General features: G+C 41.1%; 1 protein-coding gene across 1 annotated transcript in view; it reads right to left on the bottom strand.

Annotated features, from left to right (window-relative positions):
* Positions 1–8,075: 8,075 nt before the first annotated feature.
* LOC100998752 (amine oxidase [flavin-containing] A) overlaps positions 8,076–21,105 on the bottom strand; it is an 85,404-nt gene continuing 72,374 nt past the window's right edge. The window contains exons 10-15 of the mRNA XM_003919035.5: positions 18,601–18,654; positions 14,156–14,213; positions 12,850–12,947; positions 10,972–11,083; positions 10,706–10,768; positions 8,076–10,507 (exon numbers count right to left, since the gene is read on the bottom strand). Coding sequence (XP_003919084.2) covers positions 10,361–10,507; positions 10,706–10,768; positions 10,972–11,083; positions 12,850–12,947; positions 14,156–14,213; positions 18,601–18,654 — 532 coding nt within the window. The 3' untranslated portion in view covers positions 8,076–10,360. The remainder of the gene's footprint in view (positions 10,508–10,705; positions 10,769–10,971; positions 11,084–12,849; positions 12,948–14,155; positions 14,214–18,600; positions 18,655–21,105) is intronic.

Below are 21,105 nucleotides of genomic sequence, written 5' to 3'. Positions count from 1 at the left end.
TTTCCTCCAGACTGACCTTTGGTTACTAATTGGCTCATTTAAATTCATTCTTTTGAGGGCATGTTACAATGGAAGTGAAATAATTAAAGAGCAGAAAACTTGAATTTGTGGATGGATATGTTTGAAGGTATGTCATTACCGTAATGATACTGGGCACCATATGAAATTGTGGTCCTGGGAAATGACAGTGGGTTTTACTTTTTCTCATGCAAGTGATGTCTCATAGTAAAACCTGGATCCTTGATCCCTGCTTGCTTATCTCTCTATCTATACCAAAAATACTGGCATAAGACAGTGCTTGCCTTTTTCACATCACATTACACAGAAAAAAAAATTGATTGCATTTGTTTTGGCACACTGGGTAAATGGATACAGTTATTGAATGCATGGAAGCTAGTAGCTTAGGGGCTGTGGCCACCCAAGTTCCTGTTCCTCTGGCTGGAGAACTGATGGCCTCTACATAGATACCACCCATTTGTGGTGGGGTCTATCATTTGGGGAGACATTAAAGAAGCATTTCAAAAAATATATAATTTTGAATCTTCATGGAGGGAAAACAAAAGCAGTGATAAGAGCATTCTTTCATATGTTTGTTGGCCATTCGTATATCTTCTTTTGTGAAGTAACTCAGGAATGGAAAACCAAACATCATATGTTCTCACTGATATGCGAGAGCTAAGCTATGAGGACACAAAGGCATAAGAACGATACAATGGACTTTGGCGACTTGGGGAAAGAGTGGGATGGGGGCAAGAGATAAAAGACAACAAATACTGTGCAGTGTATACTGCTTGAGTGATGGGTGCCTCAGGATCTCACAAATCTCCACTAAAGAACTTACTCATGTAACCAAATACCACCTGAACCCGAATCGCTTATGGAAAATACTTTTTTTAAAGCAGTAATAAGAGATTATAATGGAGAATTAATTGTCAGGGAGAGGTTCTCAGGAAATGCATCTCTGAGGAAGTGCTATTTCATCCTTTGGGAAATAACCTAAAGGATTTAGCCAACTAAAGAATGGAGAAAAGAACCTTCCAGAGAGAGGGAACCAAGACAGAAAATAACTGGATATATCTGAGGATTTATGAGAACTAGATGGCTGGAAGGTTCTGAGGGAGAGTGGAGTGACTCGAGGCGAGGGCAGGGAAACAGGCAGAAAAAAGAGCATGCAAGGCCTTGGGAGCCACAGTGCGTCATATCCAAAGTGTATTGAGCAGCTATTGAAGGGGCTTGCGTCTGAACTGACAGGATCAGATTTGCAGTTTTAAAAGATCTACTTGGTCTGCTCGGGTGGTGTAGTGAAAGGAAAACCAGGGCATTTTAGCAAGAGATGGCTAACCAGAGAGAAGTTACTAGTGGAGAAAAGTAATTAGAGATGTATTTTTGAAATAGAAATCATAGTAGACCACAAATGGATCCTTTATTTTTTTAAAGCTATCATTTATTGTTAGTACTGTAACAGCTTCACTTATGTGATCCTATTGAATGCTCAGAACAACTGAACAGCTAGCTCCATTTAACAGATAAGAAAATGCATGTTCAATACCAAGATTCAAACCCAGGCCTAGCTGGCTTCAGAAACCTGAGCTTTTAACATTTCCCCTTTCCTACAAAAGAGGGTGGCTTAACAAAGTATCTCTTTCTAAAGACAGTTCTTAGGGCTAAGAAATCAGAACGTGCCTTTAGGAATAATAAGTATTCCTAATTGTGTGTTAAATGTAGGAAGCTGAAACCAACAGACTTTCCTGTCCCTGAGCTAAACAATACTGAACCAGTCAAAATAACTTGGCTACTTGTCCCAGGAAATACTTGCTCCTGGAATACAAAGCTTTGAAGTAACAAAAATAGATTATTTATCAAGACTAACAGCTTGCTCATCAAGACTCGCTTTAAGACACCACTTTACTTTGCCTCCCAATCCACAACTACTCTATCATAAACTTTTCCAATTCCAACCAGTTTTTTGCCTTGCAAGATCTGCCTTAAAAACAACCCCCAAATTGAAAACCCTGTGAACCCTTTCCCAATTTTTCCACTTTGAGACACTAGTAAGACTGTCAATGCAAGATGTTCTCCCTTATGCAGTGTGTCTGATAAACTTAGCTTTTCTTGATTGACATGTTTTCTGATGATCTTTTGGGAAGTCAATGATTGGCAAGTGCCTGGTAGGACACTCTTTCTTTGGGGCTTGGCCACCTAAAGGGATGTCTGAGCAGGTTCTTGTGAAAGTCCAGTATTCAGTTGTGTGCAGAGTCTGAAAGAAATTCAGTTATTGGTTTAGAGAATAGAAATTTCTCTTCTGTCGTTTATTAAAGGTACAAAGTTGGAATCTAGTTTTGTGCTTATGTAAGACAAATACATTTGCTTCTCAGGATCCCAGATGCAAGCCTTTTTGTATGTAGAAGACAAAGCTGGATAGAAGCTATATTGGGGTGTGTGTGTGATAGGGAAGAGGATAGGTATTGGTGGAAGCAGGGCAGAGTCCATGTGGTTTTAAATCATTAAAAGTTATAGTTGCTGTTCCAAATTCAGGTACCTGGAACAGCAGGGATTTGAGGAAAGACCAATTGTGGCATTTAACTCTTGGTTTTCAAAAATATTGAGGCCCGTGTGGTAGGCTAGATCATAACCTGGCCAAAGACGTCCACATCCTAATCCTGGGGCCAATGAATATGTTACCTTACATGGCAAAGGGACGTTGCAGATGTGAGTAAGGATTATAAAATAGGGAGAGAACCTTCGTGGGCCCAATGTACTCACAAGGGTTCTCTTAAGAGGGAGATAGGAGGCTCAAAGTGAGAAGCAGATGGTGCATCCATGGAAATAGGAGATTGGAGTGATGCAGCCACAAGCCAAGGAATGCCAGCAGCCTTTAGAAGCAGAAAGAGGCAAGGAATGAGTTCTTCCTTGGAGCATCCAGAAGGAACCATTCCTGCTAACACCTTGATTTTAGCCCTATAAGACTCATTTTGAACTTTTGACTTCCAGAACTGTAAAATAATAAGCTTGTGTTGTTTTAAGCTACTAAGCTTGTGCCAATTTGTTACAGGGGCAATAGGACATTAATACAGAAAACAAAATTAAAATGGCTGATATAGCAAAGGTGGTCAGGCTGCTCGAGAGAGAAGCTGACTTGCCCTCACTCCCTTTGGGCTGTCTGAACTGGCCCCATCTCTCAGCGGACTTACCTTTCAGATGTATCCTCCGACCAGTTCTACATGGTCTAAATATAAGGCCCATCTAATACCAGCTGCCTCGTTGGACCCATCTAGGGGCCTCATACCTGCATCTTCCATGTTTGCTAGTTGATGTGACAGAATAGTCTACGGTAGCCAGATGGATACACGACACCAGGCAAACAGACCTCCTTTGCTCATTTTCTTAATGTAAATCTAATTCACTGCAAGATGTATTACATATTTAGTGTACGTCTGGCATAGGGTACACAGTTTATCAGCTTAGATGTTGATCTTGCTGAAGACAGAGTTGCCAAGGTTTAGTTCCACTGAAATCCCATATACTGAACCCACAGGACACTTATGTACCATTCCAGATGCCAGCCACTATTAGGTGTATATTTTCTGAATTTGTACAGCCCCAGATAACCTAGGGTGCTCTGGGGACCTCTAAGTCCCAGACTTAGAGGTCTACACAGTGCCTAAAAGAAACACAATTTTGACGCCCAAAGCTTAAAAGTAATGTAAATATTTACTATACCACACAACTCCTAGCCAAACTTAGGAAGCTTCATCCCTCCCTCCCTCCCTCCCTCCTTCTTTCCTTCCTTCCTTCCTTCCTTCCTTCCTTCCTTCCTTCCTTCCTTCCTTCCTTCCTTCATCTCCTTAGGTTGTCAAAACAGCTTTTGAAAACCCCTTCTTCTCCCATCATTCTCAGCAAACTAACACAGGAACAGAAAACCAAACACTGCATGTTCTCACCCCTAAGTGGGAGTTGAACAATGAGAACACATGGACACAGGGAGGGGAACATCACACACCAGGGCCTGAGGCGGCAAGAGGACGGAGAGCATTAGGACAAACACCTAATGCATGTGGGGCTTAAAACCTAGATGACGGATTGATAGGTGCAGCAAACAACCATGGCACATGTATACCTATGTAACAAACCTGCATGTTCTGCACATGTATCCCAGAACTTAAAGTAAAATCACATAAAAAGAGAAAACCCCTTCTTCTCTCCAGCGGCACTCCTCCACAGCCCCAAGTTGCCTTTCTGAAACTGTCTTCTCCCCAGCTCCCTTCTGCTTTCCCCAGCTCCCTTCTCCTGCTTTCCCCAGATTACTTCCCTGCCCTTTCTAAGGTGAAAGCGATTCCACCTGTCTCATCTCCCGCCAATTTTCCCTTCACCCATTACCCAGATGCACACAACAGAGGCGGAAAAACCAAGAAGTTCTAACAAAAAACCTTCCTGAGAGATTAGGGCAGAGGAAAGGCTGCAAATATTAGATATCAATATTGATCCGTGTCACAACTGAAAACAAAGTAAGAGAGTGCAGGCAAATGTGTTGGAGGAAATTCTGGGTGGAGGTGACGCTTCTTAGTTTCCCCAAGGGCGAAGCTGTCTTGAATACTTTCGGATTTCCACTAGAAGGAAACAACACTATTTGGCCAGAAGATGGCACTCTTTTAAAACAAATTGGCGCAGCCCCCTAGCACAGGGGCTGGGCGATAGTCAATCATAGTTGTTAAAGAGCTCCAAGTGCAGAGAAGGGCTGGGCAGACAGGGGAACAGTAAAAGACTGATGGGGTGAACTATGGTCAATGGGACAAATAGGACTTCACAGTCAGCACTTATTAGTTGCAGATGTGGTTTTCTTTACCATTTAGTCATGCCGTTTCTGTTTTTCACTTCCTGTCTCACTATGTGGTGTCCTTACTCTCTTGCCACACGGTGATGCTTATGGAGGCCTGAGGATTCCAGTAACTTCCTCTTAAATCGTGCTTCCCCTACATTCCTAGCGTTTCAGGCTTTTCTGTAATAGCACTGACCAGAGCCACAATTAATGTGTTCCACAGTATCTACAATCAACTGTGTGCTCCATGAGGTGGGCTGTGTCTTATACACTGCTGAATCACAGCATGGTGCCCACCTACCACATAGTAGGTGTAGGTACTCAGTAAGTATGTGTTGAATGATGGTAAGAAATTCAAGGCAATAACTGCTCACAAAACTTAAGCAGTACTTCCTTTCTGCTATTCTAAAAGGTCGATGGAGAAGAGCTGATGCCTACTGAGTGCTTGCTGTGTTAAGCCCTTACCTGCATTACCTCCCTCTTCCCATCAATTCTATAAGACAGGTACTTCAAGTCACAGTAGTTATCTAGGGGCATGTAAAAAGTAAATGACACAAGGTGCAGGGGTGTCCTGTATCAATCCATCAAGATTCTCATTACTGTACTGCTCTGTGGACCTTTGAGAACCTCATCTCTGCCAGTCTTCGTCCCTTTTCTCTATCCCTACCTCCCCATCCCCCAGCACACACCCATACCTCTTTCCTCCACTCTGTTTCACCCATGGACCTCAGTGGTTTGTGGAAAATATATGAGGCCCATTAATAGGAAAACCTGGTTCCCACTGAGGTGTTACTGTTTGGAGTGTAAATAAATAGTAGCCTTTGATGGATCACACCTGCATTAAGGGGAGGTCTTACTTGAAGGGCCCACAGCCCACCTTGAATGAGTGGCAAGTTTCCTCAAGCCAGCTTTTTCACATGAGGCTTCCAAATCTACTTTTCAGAAACTTGGCCCCAGGCTGAGACAACCAGTTCACATCAACTGCCACTTTGAGACCTGCTTTTGCCTTCAAACTCTGAAAAGAATTGCCTTGATCAAGGAAGAGAGCCAAGCCCTGGGCTGTGATAGAGGAAAGAGAACTGTTAGTATTACCTAGTACCTTCCTTTGTTTTCATCCTCTTCCTCTAATGTCTCAGTCAGCTTCCTTAGGCTAAGGGGCATGCCTTGCATGTTTACCACCACCTCGGTGTAAAGCAAGGAGTATAGTTTGAAAAAATTAATACACTCAATGTTGATGTCCTGTTTGCTGAAATTATATCATAGCACAGAATAAATGTTAACAGAAGAGCGGTGATTTCTATCTCACTGCAAATATGTGGTTTTTCCAATAAAGTCTGACACTGCTCTCGTCAATCGTGACATTCACATAGCAGGAGATAAACATTGCCATGGTATGCTGGGCTGGGGAAGGGTAATTTCTTAAGGGAGATTTCTGGTCTAAGAAGACTTTTTTTCTGTCTTTTTTTTTCTTTTTGCCCTTCCAACCCAGGCCTCTCTTACTCACTCCGGGTAGTTTTACAAAATGGTTGCTGGTCTTTGTGCTTATTTCTCAGAAAAGCAAAGATATCCAAAAGGAACTTTTAAGTGATGCAAAACCAAACCTTGCACTTCTTTATCAAGGACTTGAAGACAACTTGGACATGTGAACCAAGCCTTCAAATGTATTTTATTTTTTATTTTATTTTATTTTATTTTTTGAGACGGAGTTTCACTCTTGTCATCCAGGCTGGAGTGCAATGGCGCGATCTCGGCTCACTGCAACCCCTGCCTCCCGGATTCAAGCGATTCTCCTGCCTCAGCCTCCCGAGTAGCTGGGATTACAGGTGTGCACCACCATGCTGGGCTAATTTTTGTATTTTTAGTAGAGATGGGATTTCACCATGTTGGTCAGGCTAGTCTTGAACTCCTGACCTCAAGTGATCCACCTGCCTCGGCCTCCAAAGTGCTGGGATTACAGGTGTGAGCCACCGCACCCACCCCAAATGTGTTTTAATTGGTCAGCAATCTTTTCAAGGAATTTGAATATAAATGCTCTTTAGAAGGGCACATACTTCCTAGGTCAGCCGGTCCTCAGTATTCCCAAATGTCTTATGTCTGCTGCCGTTCGTTTTTAGCTGCCCAACTCCTGAAGACAGTGGATTTAGGACTCCTATTTAGAAATGCTTATTTTTTCCCTTTGATCTTTCTGTTAGTTTTCTGTAGGTGGGGCTCCCTCATTGAGACAGAGATGGAATCATTTCCAGGGTTCCTTCCAATTCTGATTTTTCTTTCTTCCATGTAAAGAATAGTGCAGAAATACAACCCACTAAAAGAAGTTCCTTTACCTAACAGGGATAGGTTCACAGAGAGAGCTCCCTTCTATCTATAAAACCAAAGTTCAAGTTCACGATGTCTTTTACATGACAAGGCAACTCTGTATTTTCTATGGGAGTAAAGTAGATAATGCAGTACTCCGCCCTGGATCTGCAGGGAATACAGGCTGGCTGAAGTTCCCAGCTACAGTTCCTCACTAGAAATCGTCCTTGAACCTGCCTTACCCCAGGTAACACCCTCTCTCAGAGGGAGGCTGATGAAGGGTCACAGAGTCCAGACCTCCTTGTCTCAATGAGGGACACTTCTGAAGGGTCTTCCTAGCTCCTCATTAGAACCTGTAGTTGCAACTGCATTGTAGGTCGACTCTCCTGCCCAGTCCTGCCTTCCTCACCCTCTTAGGTGTATTTTCTGAGGATTGTCTTCAATAAACTTTTTGCCCTGACTCTGTATCTTAGAGCCTGTTTCCAGGGAACCCAATCTAGCACAAGGAGTAAAGCAGGGTACAGAAAGACTGAATTTTTTGCCCCTGGCATACCAATAGGCAAAAATACAGCCCTGGCAACAAAATGCATAGACCACATTATGCTGCCATGAAAAGAATGCTTAGAAGCCATCTAATGCAACCCAACCTTTTCCAGATGTGGAGACCGAGAGAACCAAAGTGACTTGCTCAAGGTATCATAAGCTAATTAGGTGAGAAAACTTGGACCAGAATCCACATCTGTGGCCCAGTCAGGCAGGCTACAGTGTTTCAGCATTTAATCAGTTCCCAGAAAACCTCAATAACAAATGAGAGTCAAACTCAACTTTGAGAATTTGCAGTCGATATCAAACGATTTCCTAAGCCTATCCTCCATGGACAATGCCTCATTGTGACCTCTTGCTATAAGAAGCCATTGAACTTTCTGCATAGAGCTATCAACTCAATACAGGAGTCGAGTCTGTATCGGGGGTGGCAGTGCACTTTATTAACAAACAAAACAGTACCATACAGGCAAAATCTTACTTCAATGGCAAAGCACACACATAGGTCTACTCCAACATGTAGCACTGGGGCAAACTTCAGACATGGAACATTAGGCACCAATTTCACAATCAGACTAAACATAGTTCACAGTCCTTCAATCCATACTCTTCAGTGGAGGATAAGGCCTTATTTAACAGTTAACTGGGACAGACAGATGAAGGTTTAAAATCTAATTCTTGGCCTACCTATGGAGTGGGGCTGACTCAGCCTTCACGGCTGTGAAGTGGATGCCTTAACAGGGCCAAGATGTATCAGCCTCTTAAACTGACTTTCATTTCTCTGGTTCAGAGAAAAGGCTTATGGTATCTTCATACTGGATGAACTCGCATATGGTGAGAGTCCTCAGCTCCAATTTCGTGTCTAGGCACATCTGGACTGGCATTCATTTTGATATCCAATCCGTAGATTAACAGGGTTAATCTAATTAGAATAAATTAAATGGTTTTCCAAAAAATTGAAAAGGGTAAATCACATACTTATGAGTTCTTCCATATTCAAGACTTTAAATATGTTAACAAACTGATTACTGTTCCAACTGTTGCCAGTTAAGGAGTTTAAGTCAGCATTTCCCAAAAGGTGTGTCAGGACTGAGTTAATCAGTAAGTTAATAGAAACAACTGCAATAGATTAAGGACGAGCTTTCTCAAAGCAGTTTGATATAATATGCTGCAACTCCGTATGTACTGGAGCATATCCAATACATTCTCAAAACTCCTAAATTAGCTAAACTGCAAGACAAAGAGCAGCAGAAAAATCCAGCTCTTAGGATAGGCAGAACTTTGGAAGATGTATGCCCTCACACCGGGGTCCAGCAACTTAGGTTTGAATTTATAAGGTTAATGATATAATAAACTGGGTTGGCTGGCTTCCCCTGGCAATTGTTAATTCCCCTTAAATAAAAATATGTTGATACATTTTTAAAAAGAAGCATTTTACGGCTGAAATCTTTGGAAAGGGCTTTTAAAATCTGAATTTTTAAAATGGGAAAACAAGAAGTGGGCACCCTTCTTGGCCGACATTACTCCTAAGATAGAGAACTTAGTCTTCATATATAAAATGACTCAATTTTGCTTCCTTAAAGCGAGCTTGCTTTAAGAAAATTAGAGCCCTAATTTCTTTTCTGTTTGATAGTCTCAACAAATAACAGTCAAATTTCTCATGTGTATTTCAGTACTCAAGAGAAATTGGCATGCTATGCTAATATTTATGCAGAGGTAACCATGTTGAAGACATATGTAAGTTGAGAGGTATGTCTAATTCTGTGGTCATAGGGAAAAAAAGAGAAAACTGCTGCTTTCCCGAAGTTGAAATAGAATGTTACAACTGACAAGGATCCGTCGGTGTCTAGCTGCCTTCCAGGGGGAAGAGAAGATGCCAATTGCAGTTGGTCCCACACAGAGCTAAGCGGGGAGCCCTCCCAGGGGACAGTCCTGCCACTATTTTCCTCTGCTCAACTGGAAAGCTGCACGCAAGTCACAGCAAGTCAGTCTCAACATTCTAACTCAGTTAAACACTCTCCTCCATAAGAAGTGAAAGAGGAAAAATACAAATAAGCTAGCACTGAGACTAGATGTCTAGAAAAGTCGGAGGAATTAGAAGTGGTCAGGAGATTCCTGAGGCAGCAGCTTACAAGATGTCCCCATTCTGGTCTGAGGGTCTGCATGCCGCTTACCCCCAACACTGCTTTGCTTTACTATTTCCTGATCCAAAGTGGAGGCTGCTTCCTCCAGGAGGCTGGGAGCCTCTAGGCTCTGTAATGACACTTCACCATTGCCTAAGGGAAGAAAAAGGACAGTCACAGGCTGGGCCTTCACCTACTCCACCTCCACAGAGAGAAAGTCAAATACTTTGTTTCTGAAATCATCAGGTATTTTGCATTGACGGGAATAAAAATAAGACACAGAAATTGTTTCTGATGAGCACATCACCTTTAACTTTTTGAATCTCAGAAAGTGATCACAAGGCTTTATTCTATCAATTCACATGAGTTGGTTTACACAGACAAAGAAGATGGAGCTTGATCTTACTGAAATTAATTAGGCGATTCGTTGAATTGTTTTTACTTTAGCAATGATTGGAACTAAGCCAAAGGTAGTTAAATCCAGTACACTTAAAAATGGCCCAGTGACACAGCCTTTAAATTTGTCAATATTTTCCTTTGGTGATATTGAAAATCAATGAGTAGAGAGCATAGGAATAAAACTTCAAGACCGTGGCAGGAGCTTGTATTTGTACACCACGAATCCCAGGGCAGTTACTGATGTGGAAAACCCAATGATCTTCAGCAGGCCAGACACAGAAGGCAGGTTCCTCTCCCAGAAGGTGCGAGTGATTTCTACCGCTGGAACGTCCTAGATGAAGGAACACAGATCATGAGCAAAAAACTCATGCTGACATGGAGGAACAAAACACATCTGCAAGGTCCATGCATGGAGACCCCTGGGATAGTTGCATCTATAATTAAATCAGAGGCTAGAAGAAGGGAGATGTGAGTTTTATATTCCATGATGGGTTTAAGGAGAGAGAGTGCCCAGAGCCACCAAACTGACCTTTGATTCAGGTTCTTCTACCCAGATGTCTTTCTCGTTCACCTTCCCGAGACCATTTAAGACCTGAAAGAAAGTGACCATGGTATTATGAAAAGAGGCTGGATAGTTTCTACAGATTCAAGGCCCTGCTAGCCACAGATGAGCCCCATGAGTGAGGGGCAGAGAAATGGACATACAGATTCTATCAGTGTCCAGAACTAGCAAGACCAGATGCCAAAAACGTTGCCGTGACTCAGGAGGGAGAGAGCCTGGGCTTTCCTGCTTACCTCCCTAGCTGCTCGTTCTCCAGCCTCAACTGCCCCTTCCATGTAGCCGCTCCACTTTGTGGCAGTCTCTGTACCCGCAAAGAAAATCCTGCCCACGGGTTGACGGATCACCCTTCAAGGGAACCAAGAGGTTACACAGAGTTACTTGGGAAGGTGGGCAGGGTAAACGAGCCAAGCACTGCCCTCATTTAGTCTGCAGAAGGCACAGAAATTCGGACTGTTTAAAAAAACACCCGTATGACTTAGCCCAAGGTGAAGGGTCACTTTTTGTTTTCGGGGTCTGCATAGAGGATCTGAACTTTCAAGCCAGGGAGAATCAGGCCATCAGATCATCAATCATTAAAGGGGATGTTGACCTTTGCCAAGCCAGCCAGAGCTGGAATATAAGAACATGTATTCAATCCCCAAATCAGATTTCTTTGCTATGTTTTCCTGTTGGCAGTCCATTCTTCTCCCTCTCCTGTCTTTCTCGGGGGAGGGTACACTCTTCTTGAGAACAGCCACAGATCCAGCTTTGCAGGCACTCCCAGTGTGTCAGGAGGAACTACAGTGGCAAGTGGGAAGACAGGGACGTTAACTGTCATTTCTGGCAAAGGAGAGACCTGAGACATTATATGGGTGTGTCTCTTTAAGAAAACAACCTCTGTACAGTTAGCTTCTCTGAGCTTCTCTAGGGACTGGCTGAGGGCAAGGAAATGGGTCTCCTCTTACAAAGACGGGCTGGACTGAACGGACAGCTATCCCCTCCAACTTTCTTGGCTTTGACTCCTGCCATGTCCACAGCTAGTTTCATGAACTCTCCCAAGCTGCATGTCTTGCCCCCCACCCTGATGGCCTTCATCTCAACCCGCTGGCACTCCTTTTTCCAATTCCAGAACCCTGGGCTTCATCTATTCCTTATCTTAGTCTTGTCTTCTAAGACTTCTACTTTGATGCCAGAACTAATCCAGTTCATCGATCCTGCTATTGTTAAACAAAGGCGATTTGAATCACTTAAGAAGAAAAAAAAAAAAAAAAAAACAGACCAAAACCTCCTGTAACAAAAAGGTTAATAAATACTTCTTCCTTTTCGGTGGACAAATGTGACCTTGTATTAACATTCTAGCTCTGTCTCTCTGGAAACCAGATGAAGGTGTAATGCCATCTATGGAGGCAGCACCACTTATGCTAAAAGTGCCTCCCCTCCCGCCCCCACATTCGTAAACTGCATCCAGGCTGGGAGGACTCTAAATGAATTGTAAATACCTGGTAGGAGGCTATCACTTTGGGCTTCCCTGAGTGTGGTGTCTCTTGTAACTGAGCAAGTCTTATAACTGAGCAAGTTACTGGACACTATGCCTATGAAGCATGGAGATAATGGCTTCCATGGGGCAAGGGGCTTCTAGGTCAAGGTGGACTTCCCCACCCCACGTGGATGTCATTTCCTCACACCTCAACTGTATACAGTGAGGACTCTTCCCCTGAAGAGAACTGTCTGCAGATGCTCTGTTGGCAAGACAGACGTGTTGGATAAACAACGTCCAATGTTGTTCTGTGTTGACTGGCGCCAAGGAGCCTAAGGCAGTCATGTGAGACTAAAATGTCAAGTTGAGCTCACGAAGGCCCCTTGGAGGACACTGCAGCTTGCTTCATTCTCACAAGCACTGTTCACATCTGAAATCCTCCCCACTGTTCTGCTGTTGTTCTATATGCTGACAGCTATTGTTCTATGTAATGACATCCTTATTTTTCTATGGACATCCAGAAATATACAAGTATTATCTGGGACATAAGAAATGGGGATTTTGACAACTATTTCTAGAATTCCCACTGAACTCTGCTTTTCCTTTTAAATTTGGCACAGGTCTTGGATTAATTGGCGTAGTGCTTGTGTAATACCTTCCATATTGAGTCATGATCCCAGGAGGGAAGTACGCCGTGTAGCAGCCCCCAGAGTACTGCTCCTCACACCAGTTCTTCTCTTCATAGTGTACTGGCTGCAGTTCAGTGGGGAAGAAAATGCAAAAGAGAAAACAAAGCTGAAATGCTGCAAGTCAACAATATCGTTGCTTTAACAAAAAGTTTACATTAAGAAAATAAAGAAGATCCTGTTTTTCCAACTCACTTAAGGGGAAACATGAGAGTACCAAGTAATGGCCTTTTGTGACGGACCATGTGGCAAAACATGTATCCTTTGCTCTTCCCATTTTCTTGATTAGGGAAGACATGGAAGTATTCCAGCATCTGGGAGAGAGGGGTATCCACCCATCCATGCAGATTCTGAAGTCTTTGGAGCTAAGTCTATAGGAAACCCCATCAACAATTCAGCTTGTGGAAAGGTCTGCTCAAATCTCTGGAGTCTCTAATAACAGACTTTACTTCCCCATCTACCAGGCATTATTGCTAAGAAAAGGGTGGGAAGGAGGAGGCAGAAGACAAACAAATGTCTAAGAAAGACTTTTTTCCCAACCCCTTCTCTAAGCTGGAAACATGAATGATGGGAATTCCACTCAAAAGGGGCAATTCAGATGAAAAATGTTTCCTAGGGGACATGAGAGAACCTTCTCTAATTTCCCTGGCACATTCACAAAGTGTATTATTTGAACAGTTTGGAGGCAAACCCCTGAAAGAGCCCCCAGCTATTGGTATTTTTTCCAAAAAGACGTAATTTCATTCTCCTAATTGCTTTCAGTGGTGGATTGAAAGCACTGATATTCCTAAATGAGTTGTGAATTGAGTTCACACATGGAAAAATAAATTACTATGACTTTGACCTGGGAAGAGACTCTAGATTCAGTCCATCTTGTCAAGTACCATACTACTTTGCCTTCACCAACAAATGATGACATATCTGGAATTTAATTGTGCAGCAGGTAAGTGACACTGACTGAGGACACGACTGTTCTGGGAACCCATCTCACCCATTCTTGACATAATCCCTGCAGCTCTAGGCTCTCATTACAACTGGCTGCCAGTTATCTAGTGAACATTTAAACAGCCCAAAGGAGTTGCTGCGTCAGAAATTACATGCACCTGACACCAGCTTTTAATAACCTTTTGTGACTGCTGAAGTTTATCCTCCAAGTTAAGCATATCGCTTTATACGCTCTTCATAAGACTGTCAGAAAATCAGAATCTACTTTGCTTTACTACTTATAATGAACAGAGAAGAACCTGCTAGGGATTAAAGCTGGGAGTTTCTTACATGTAAAGCTTCTTGGGATCCCAACACTTTGGCATAGAGCTCACAGATCTTCTTCTTCCTATAAAACAGAGCCAAAAAAAAAAAAAATTAGGGAAGGAGTAACTGATGGGTATAGAATAAATCCAGTGAGTTCTAGAGCTCTTGGTATCAACCAGATTTATTACAGAAAAATTAAAATCCATGGCCTTCTGTAACTGCACAAATGAGCAGTTCCATGAATCCCTGCGCTCAAATTAACTTTCGATGCCTCAATAGTCATTTAATTTGAGGATCCAATGGAATTATTCTTTTCTTTTTTACATTTTTGCCTCTTTCGCTACCTAATATGATATCTGCTTGAGATAAAAATGGGAAAAATGGATTCAATTAAGTTTAGCCAGTCTTAGGAACTGATTCTATATAACTTTTCTGGAATACGTAGAATTCTAAAATGATCCCTTTTACAAGTCTATAGTATAAGTGATGGTGTCTTTCAACTATCCTATACTTGTGTTTTAATTACCTACAAACATATAAAGCTCATTTAATCTTTTAAGCATAACATAAGATATGCTATACAGAAAGTATCTACAGTCATTTCAGTCTAGGAATTTGTCACTTGATAGAAGGATCTGTGGACCACAGTATTTCAAAGTGTATCTGAGGGATGGGCACAATATGCTAATGTTACCTCAAACACAGCCTTTTGTTATTCTCATAATTCATTATCTAAATGACTAGCCCAGAACATGGTATTTTCATGTCTGAAAAAATTAGTGGTTGTACTTATATAAACTCTTTTTGAAATGAAATACATTTTAACTCACAACTACTCATGGTGAATTTTTTTAAAAGGTCTAATTTACTAAAATCACCTGTTTTAGAAATTAATGGTTTTATTTCTGGATTTGTTTGCATAGGTTCACACTGATCCAGTTATATACTTTTCCTATTTACCTTTTATAGTTTTAATATAGTTTAAACATTTGAAAATGCTCTAAAATATTTGTTAAGGGATAACAAGCAACTGGAAAAATATTTGCTTAAAAATGTGGCAAAAGGTTTGAGTCAAATCTATAAGACAAGTATTAAAAGCTGAAGAGACAAAATTATGCAGGGCGGGGGGAGCTCAAGCTTCCTGGTAATAAAGAAATCGAGATTTAGAAATATACAATTTTATGTTGCCAATTACATTAGAAAATATTTTAAAGACATGCCCCCAATTTCTCTGAATAATGTGGGATAAAGTGTAACCTTATAAATTTATCTAAATCCTCACACTTATACCATTTATATAACTTCCAGAACATTCACCTCATAGGTATAAAGTCAGGAGGAGGAGGCGGATTATAAACTTTGCTTATTGTCACCATTTTCCATGGAAGGTTTTAAGGGAGAGTCAAATGCCACTCCTGAGATGATGTCATGCAACATTAGATCGATATTTAGGTGGATAGTTAAATTTCAGGACAGTCAGAGAAAGTCTGGCTTCCTTCAAAGAGCTGCTCACATTATACATAAAAAGTCATAAAGGAAAGGAATAATGGGAAGAAGTCTCAAGACTACTGTTTGCCTGTCTGTCTCTCTCAGCCTGATTCAAGCCCCTTATTTCAGAGATGAGGAAACCGAGGCTCAGGGAACTGCAGAGATTTGTTTGATTTTGCTCAGCTAATTAATAGCAGGGTAAGGCTCTACGCTTCTGAGTAATCTGCCCATAGCAGGTACTCAGGAAATATTTGTTCAGTCAAAATCCATCCTCAGCCTACTATGGTACCCTCTTTGCATAGTCTATGAAGAGATGACTAATTCTAACATCTACTTCACAAGGGTGTTACAAGCAATAATTCAGACATTTTGAGTTAATTAGAAAATGAAAGTATCGGCAATGATCATTCTAAAAAAGCTCAACAGTACTTAACTTATTACTATTATTTCTGAGATAGGGTCTCACTCTGTCACTCAAATTGGAATGCAGTGGCACGGTTATGGCTCACTGCAGCCTCAACCTCCCTGGACTCAGGTGATCCTCTCGCCTCAGCCTCCCAAATTGCTGGGACTACAGATACATATCACCATGCCCGGCTAATTTTTCTATTTTTTGTGGAGACAGGGTTTCTTTATGTTGCCCAGGCTGGTCTTCAACTTCTACACTCAAGCAATCTGCCTGCCTCAGCCTCCCAAAGTGTTGGGATCATAGGTGTGAGCCACTGCGCCAGGCCTGCTTAACTTACTTTCTGGATGTGTAATAAAATTTTTATTAAAGCAGAGTGAAACCTGAAATCCAATCAACCTCCACTGTAGTTAGTTTTCATTCATGAATGTTAAAAACAATTATAATAGTTATAAGTCATTATTTACTGTATTTCATATTATTAGAAGAGCCAAGGATGAGTTCATACAAACACAGGAAATTATCTTTCCTTTTCCCTTCTTCCCTTTAAAATTAAAAATTTTTGGAAAAGATATGTAAGGCAAGGATGTTAAAACAATGCACTGATTGATTAATTTGGTTCTAAAAATAACAGAACCTAAGTGATGGCCAAAAGAGGCCACTGTGCAAATCATCTTGTTGAACTTATTCACTGGTTTCTAAATCTGGTTGCTTGTCATAATCACCTGAAAGCCTTGTTGAAATATACAAATAGGCAGGCCCCACCTCAAATCTACTCAATCACAATATATAAGTCTTATAAAAACATATTTTCCAAACATCCTTTGGGATATTTTGATGCAGTCAGATCTGGGAACCACTGTTTTTGTCAATGACATATTCAGTAAGGGTTTTGCCTTACAAGAACTTTTGAGAAGTTCAGCCACTGTGTGGAATCATAACCAAATGTCTACCTACAGGCTGGTATTTATTTTACTATTAATAAGGAGGGAAAGCAGGAAATCCAAAAGAAAATGTCAGCTTAGTGTGGTGTAATGAAAACGTATGCATTATATGCTACTCCAGACTTTGTCACAAGCTAGCTGCGATGATTTGAATGTATGTGTCCCTCCAAAATTTAAATGTTGGAACTTAACCTCCAAGATGATGGTATTATGAGGTGGGGTCTTTGGGGAAATGATGAAATCAGGAAGATTCTGCCCTTATGAATAGATTAGTGCCGTTATAAGCGGGCTGGAGGGAACTAGCTAGGCCCTTTCTGCCCTTCTGCCTTCCTCCAAGTGAGGACACCACCTTCATCCCTTTTTGTCCTTCCTCCTTCTGCCTTTTCTGCCATGTGAGAAAGTGCTACCTATGGAACAGGCTCTCACCAAATACTGAATTGAATCTGTTGGCATCATAATCTTGGACTTCCCAGCCTCTAGAACTGTGAGAAATAAGTTTCTATTCTTTATAAATTGCCCAGTTTCAAGCATTTGTTACAGTATCACAAATGCACTAAGACACTAGCTATGGAGCCTTGAACAAATCATGCCCTATCACTGGACCCCAAATCCCTCCTCTACTGAGTGAGTAGAGTTAATTTTTAACAACCATGAGATTCCACAATCTCATGGTTGTTGAGATTCAACCATTTACCACTTACAGTGAACAGAGAAGAACCTGACAGGGATTGAAGCTGGGAGTTTCTTCCCTGTAAAGCTTACATGCAAACCATGAGATTGTTGAAGCTCACGGTTGTTCAAATAAACAAATCCGTGTGCACATGTAGGAACTCATTCTGCAGCCTTTCCCCCACTTCTAAAGTCATCAGAGTAACTCCCAAAGCAAGGGCTGCTAATGGGTTAGCTGTTTAATTTTTTTAATTACATTCAGAGAAAAGTCTGTATTTTTGTGTATGTATTGGACCTCTTTAAAAGCTAGCAGAGGTTTTAGGGCTACCCAGAGGCATCCCTCCAACAGCCAAATAACTCTGATGTTAAAAGGCTAACCTCTCCAGGTAAGATTTTAATTGAACAAAGGATTCCAAAACAAAACAAAACAAATATACCATGACAGAAAGAGAAAGGGAGAAAGAAACAAAACAAAAAGCCACTGTCCTAAAATAAATTTTATATTAGGAAACTTTCAGATAAGGGAACATCAGAACTGTGTCCCAGATAATCAGTAGTGAATACTTTCATGTACACAAGTTGCTACAAGTTAAAATACACTTTTTAGAAAGTCCATGTCAGAGGATCTTAGAAAAGGATTATGGCCTTGAAAGGGGATTGGGATTCGGTTTTTACAGCTTTTTTCACAGCTAATATTTTCTATTATTTTCTCCATCCATCTCACAGGGAAATCCTACCTCTTAACCATTGTAAAATAAACACAAACATGTAAAATTAATATATGCACATGGGCAAGGGCTAGGTCAAGAGGGCTATAGCAAAATACAAAAGGTTGGTTTGTTGGAATTTTGAGAATATTTGTGAAGTATTGTGTTTTTCCTCATGTCATTCTACTAGTGTCAGTGCAAAAACACAATACAAAGCTAACTTTTTCATCTATTTTTCAGTTATAAATCTCTTACCTTATTTCCTTATGTAGTTTAGCAAGTCGATCAGCTTTCCGGGCAAGAATGAAGCTGGAGAGAGAGGTTACATTGAATGATCAGGTTACAGCTGTTTATCTTAAGAGCTACCCTTTCTTTTTGAAGTATTCTTAACCTGTAGCAATTCAGCATTAAATGAACTCTCTCAGACTCTCCTCCTCTACTAGGGCAAATGCCATGTTGTCTTTAGTCTGCCTGTGTGTCCAAAACCCCTGCTAGGCTGTGATTCCCTACATGACCAGTGACCTCCTATTCAATATTTTACTTCTAAAGTTTAACATGGTTTTTGGCATACAGTAGGAAATCAAATGTTGAATGAATTAATGTTGTGCCAAATGATCATTCTGGTAATGACTGTTGCCTTCTGCCAAATACGTTATCAAAGCTGGAAAAACAAATATAAACATGTGTCTGTAGTGGAGGCCACGGTGGGCCCCCCAGGCCTCCCTTTGGGACAAGGCAATCATCACTCTTAGCTCACAGCTGAAATCTTCCCCAGTAATTGGACGGGACAGCAGAGAATGCCTTGCTCAAGGTCCCACCCCTCCCCAGAGTTGTCCTGACCTAGATGCAGTTGAAGACAACTCTGAAGGGCCACCCAGCTCCAGAACTTCCAAGGGAATGGGGGAGGCCTTTGTTGGGACAACACTGGAGCTCAAGTTCTGCTTAATCCTTCCGCCATAGGTAGTCATCCCCAGAGCACTTCCCAATAAACCTCCAGCACCCAAATCTCCAGCTCTGTGTCAGCTTCCCTGGAAACTGACCTGATATAGTCCCCAAATAAAGTAACTCAATAAAACTCAGTTATAACCTGCCTGCTCCCCTTTAATCAAATAGATTCTATTTATTATACTGATATTACTAACTGCATGTATATTTAAAAGAATTGAATTGTGACATTAAGTCCTTAGTTATACTATTATTAGAAAGCGTTCGGTTGGGCGCTGTGGCTCACGCCTGTAATCCCAGCACTTTGGGAGGCCGAGACGGGTGGATCACGAGGTCAGGAGATCGAGACCATCGTGGCAAACACAGTGAAACCCCGTCTCTACTAAAAATACAAAAAATTAGCGGGGCGTGGTGGTGGGTGCCTGTAGTTCCGGCTACTTGGGAGACTGAGACAGGAGCATGGTGTGAACCCGGAAGGCAGAGCTTGCAATGAGCGGAGATCGCACCACTGCACTCCAGCCTGGGCGGCAGAGTGAGACTCTGTCTCAATAAAAACAAAACAAAACAAAACAAAGAAAGCTTTAAAAAATCCAAATGATCTAAAGGACAATGAAATTATTTTTCCATTAAAAAAATTTTAAATGTGTATTTCTTTTATTCAAGACCAAAAGGACAGATAGATCAGTGCAAAAAACAGATATTTCCTCCTCTCCCTACCCCCAAATTAAAGTGTTCCTCAAATTGGATTGGCAGTTCCTTTAGGGCTGTTATTTGAGATCACTCTGAGAAGCAAACACGTATGTTAATGCAGAGAATAGCATTTCAGAGAAAGCTGTGGACTATTTAGGAAATCTGAACTATTGAACTTTATGGAATATAGTCATAATTTTGCATGATTTAACGCCTTAAGTTACAGCTTGTTATTGATCATTTTAGTTAGATTTTGGGTTTATGTAAGAATCAGTATGTTTAGATGTATATAGTATTTTTTAATCATCAATATCTGATAAAAGATTAAATGATTTATCTGAAAACATTTTTAGTCAACTCGTCTTGTATACTTTTTACAGTTCCCTTCCCAAAGGGCAGTTAGTGTTGGTTATTTCTGCCAAATCTCAAGTCATGAATGAAATAATCTCTTTGATCTAATCCCAACTATGGATAAATAAGCTTTAACTTACTTTGGTGTTTTATTGAGGAAATTAAACATGCTGGCTTTGTGTTGGAAACGTTTCACAGTTCTAAAGTACAACGTCCTTTCTAGTTTCCAAAAGGTTATTAGAAACACAGTGCTGGGCAATTACCACCCCTATCTTCAAGGTTTTCGTGGCTGTGGCCATGAGCAAAGAGCAGGGTGGAGGCAAGTGTCAAGATGAAAGAAATTAGAATATCACTTTCTAAGAATTGCCTAAATAACTCCATTAACAGCGGGTCAGTTATTTGAGCCCTGAATTACCTAGTTAATAATAATGCTGAAGAAAGCCCAAAAGCATTGTACACATAAAAACTTGCACCCACAACCAGCGCTCAATAAATGGTAGCTTTAATTTTTAACACCACATCGCCAAGAAACAGATTATTTTGCTATTCCTCAGTTTCCAAGGAAACTCTCATCTTCTATACTTGGTTCTCTGTAACCAATTATTATTATTTTATATTTGTTTTAGCCCCGCTGTCCACAGAACACAACTGTTTAACATTTTCCTTTTATACTATTTAAGTAAAATCATCAAAATATTGAGTTCTACTTTCAAAAAAAAAAGAAAGAAAGAAAGCCCAAAATGGCAGAAGACATCACTATATCTAACTCCTAGG

This window comes from Papio anubis, chromosome X (assembly GCF_008728515.1).
Source record: "Papio anubis isolate 15944 chromosome X, Panubis1.0, whole genome shotgun sequence".
Lineage (NCBI taxonomy): Eukaryota > Metazoa > Chordata > Mammalia > Primates > Cercopithecidae > Papio > Papio anubis.
Note: the sequence above shows the minus strand (reverse complement) of the source record. Positions and strands in the feature narration are given on the sequence as shown.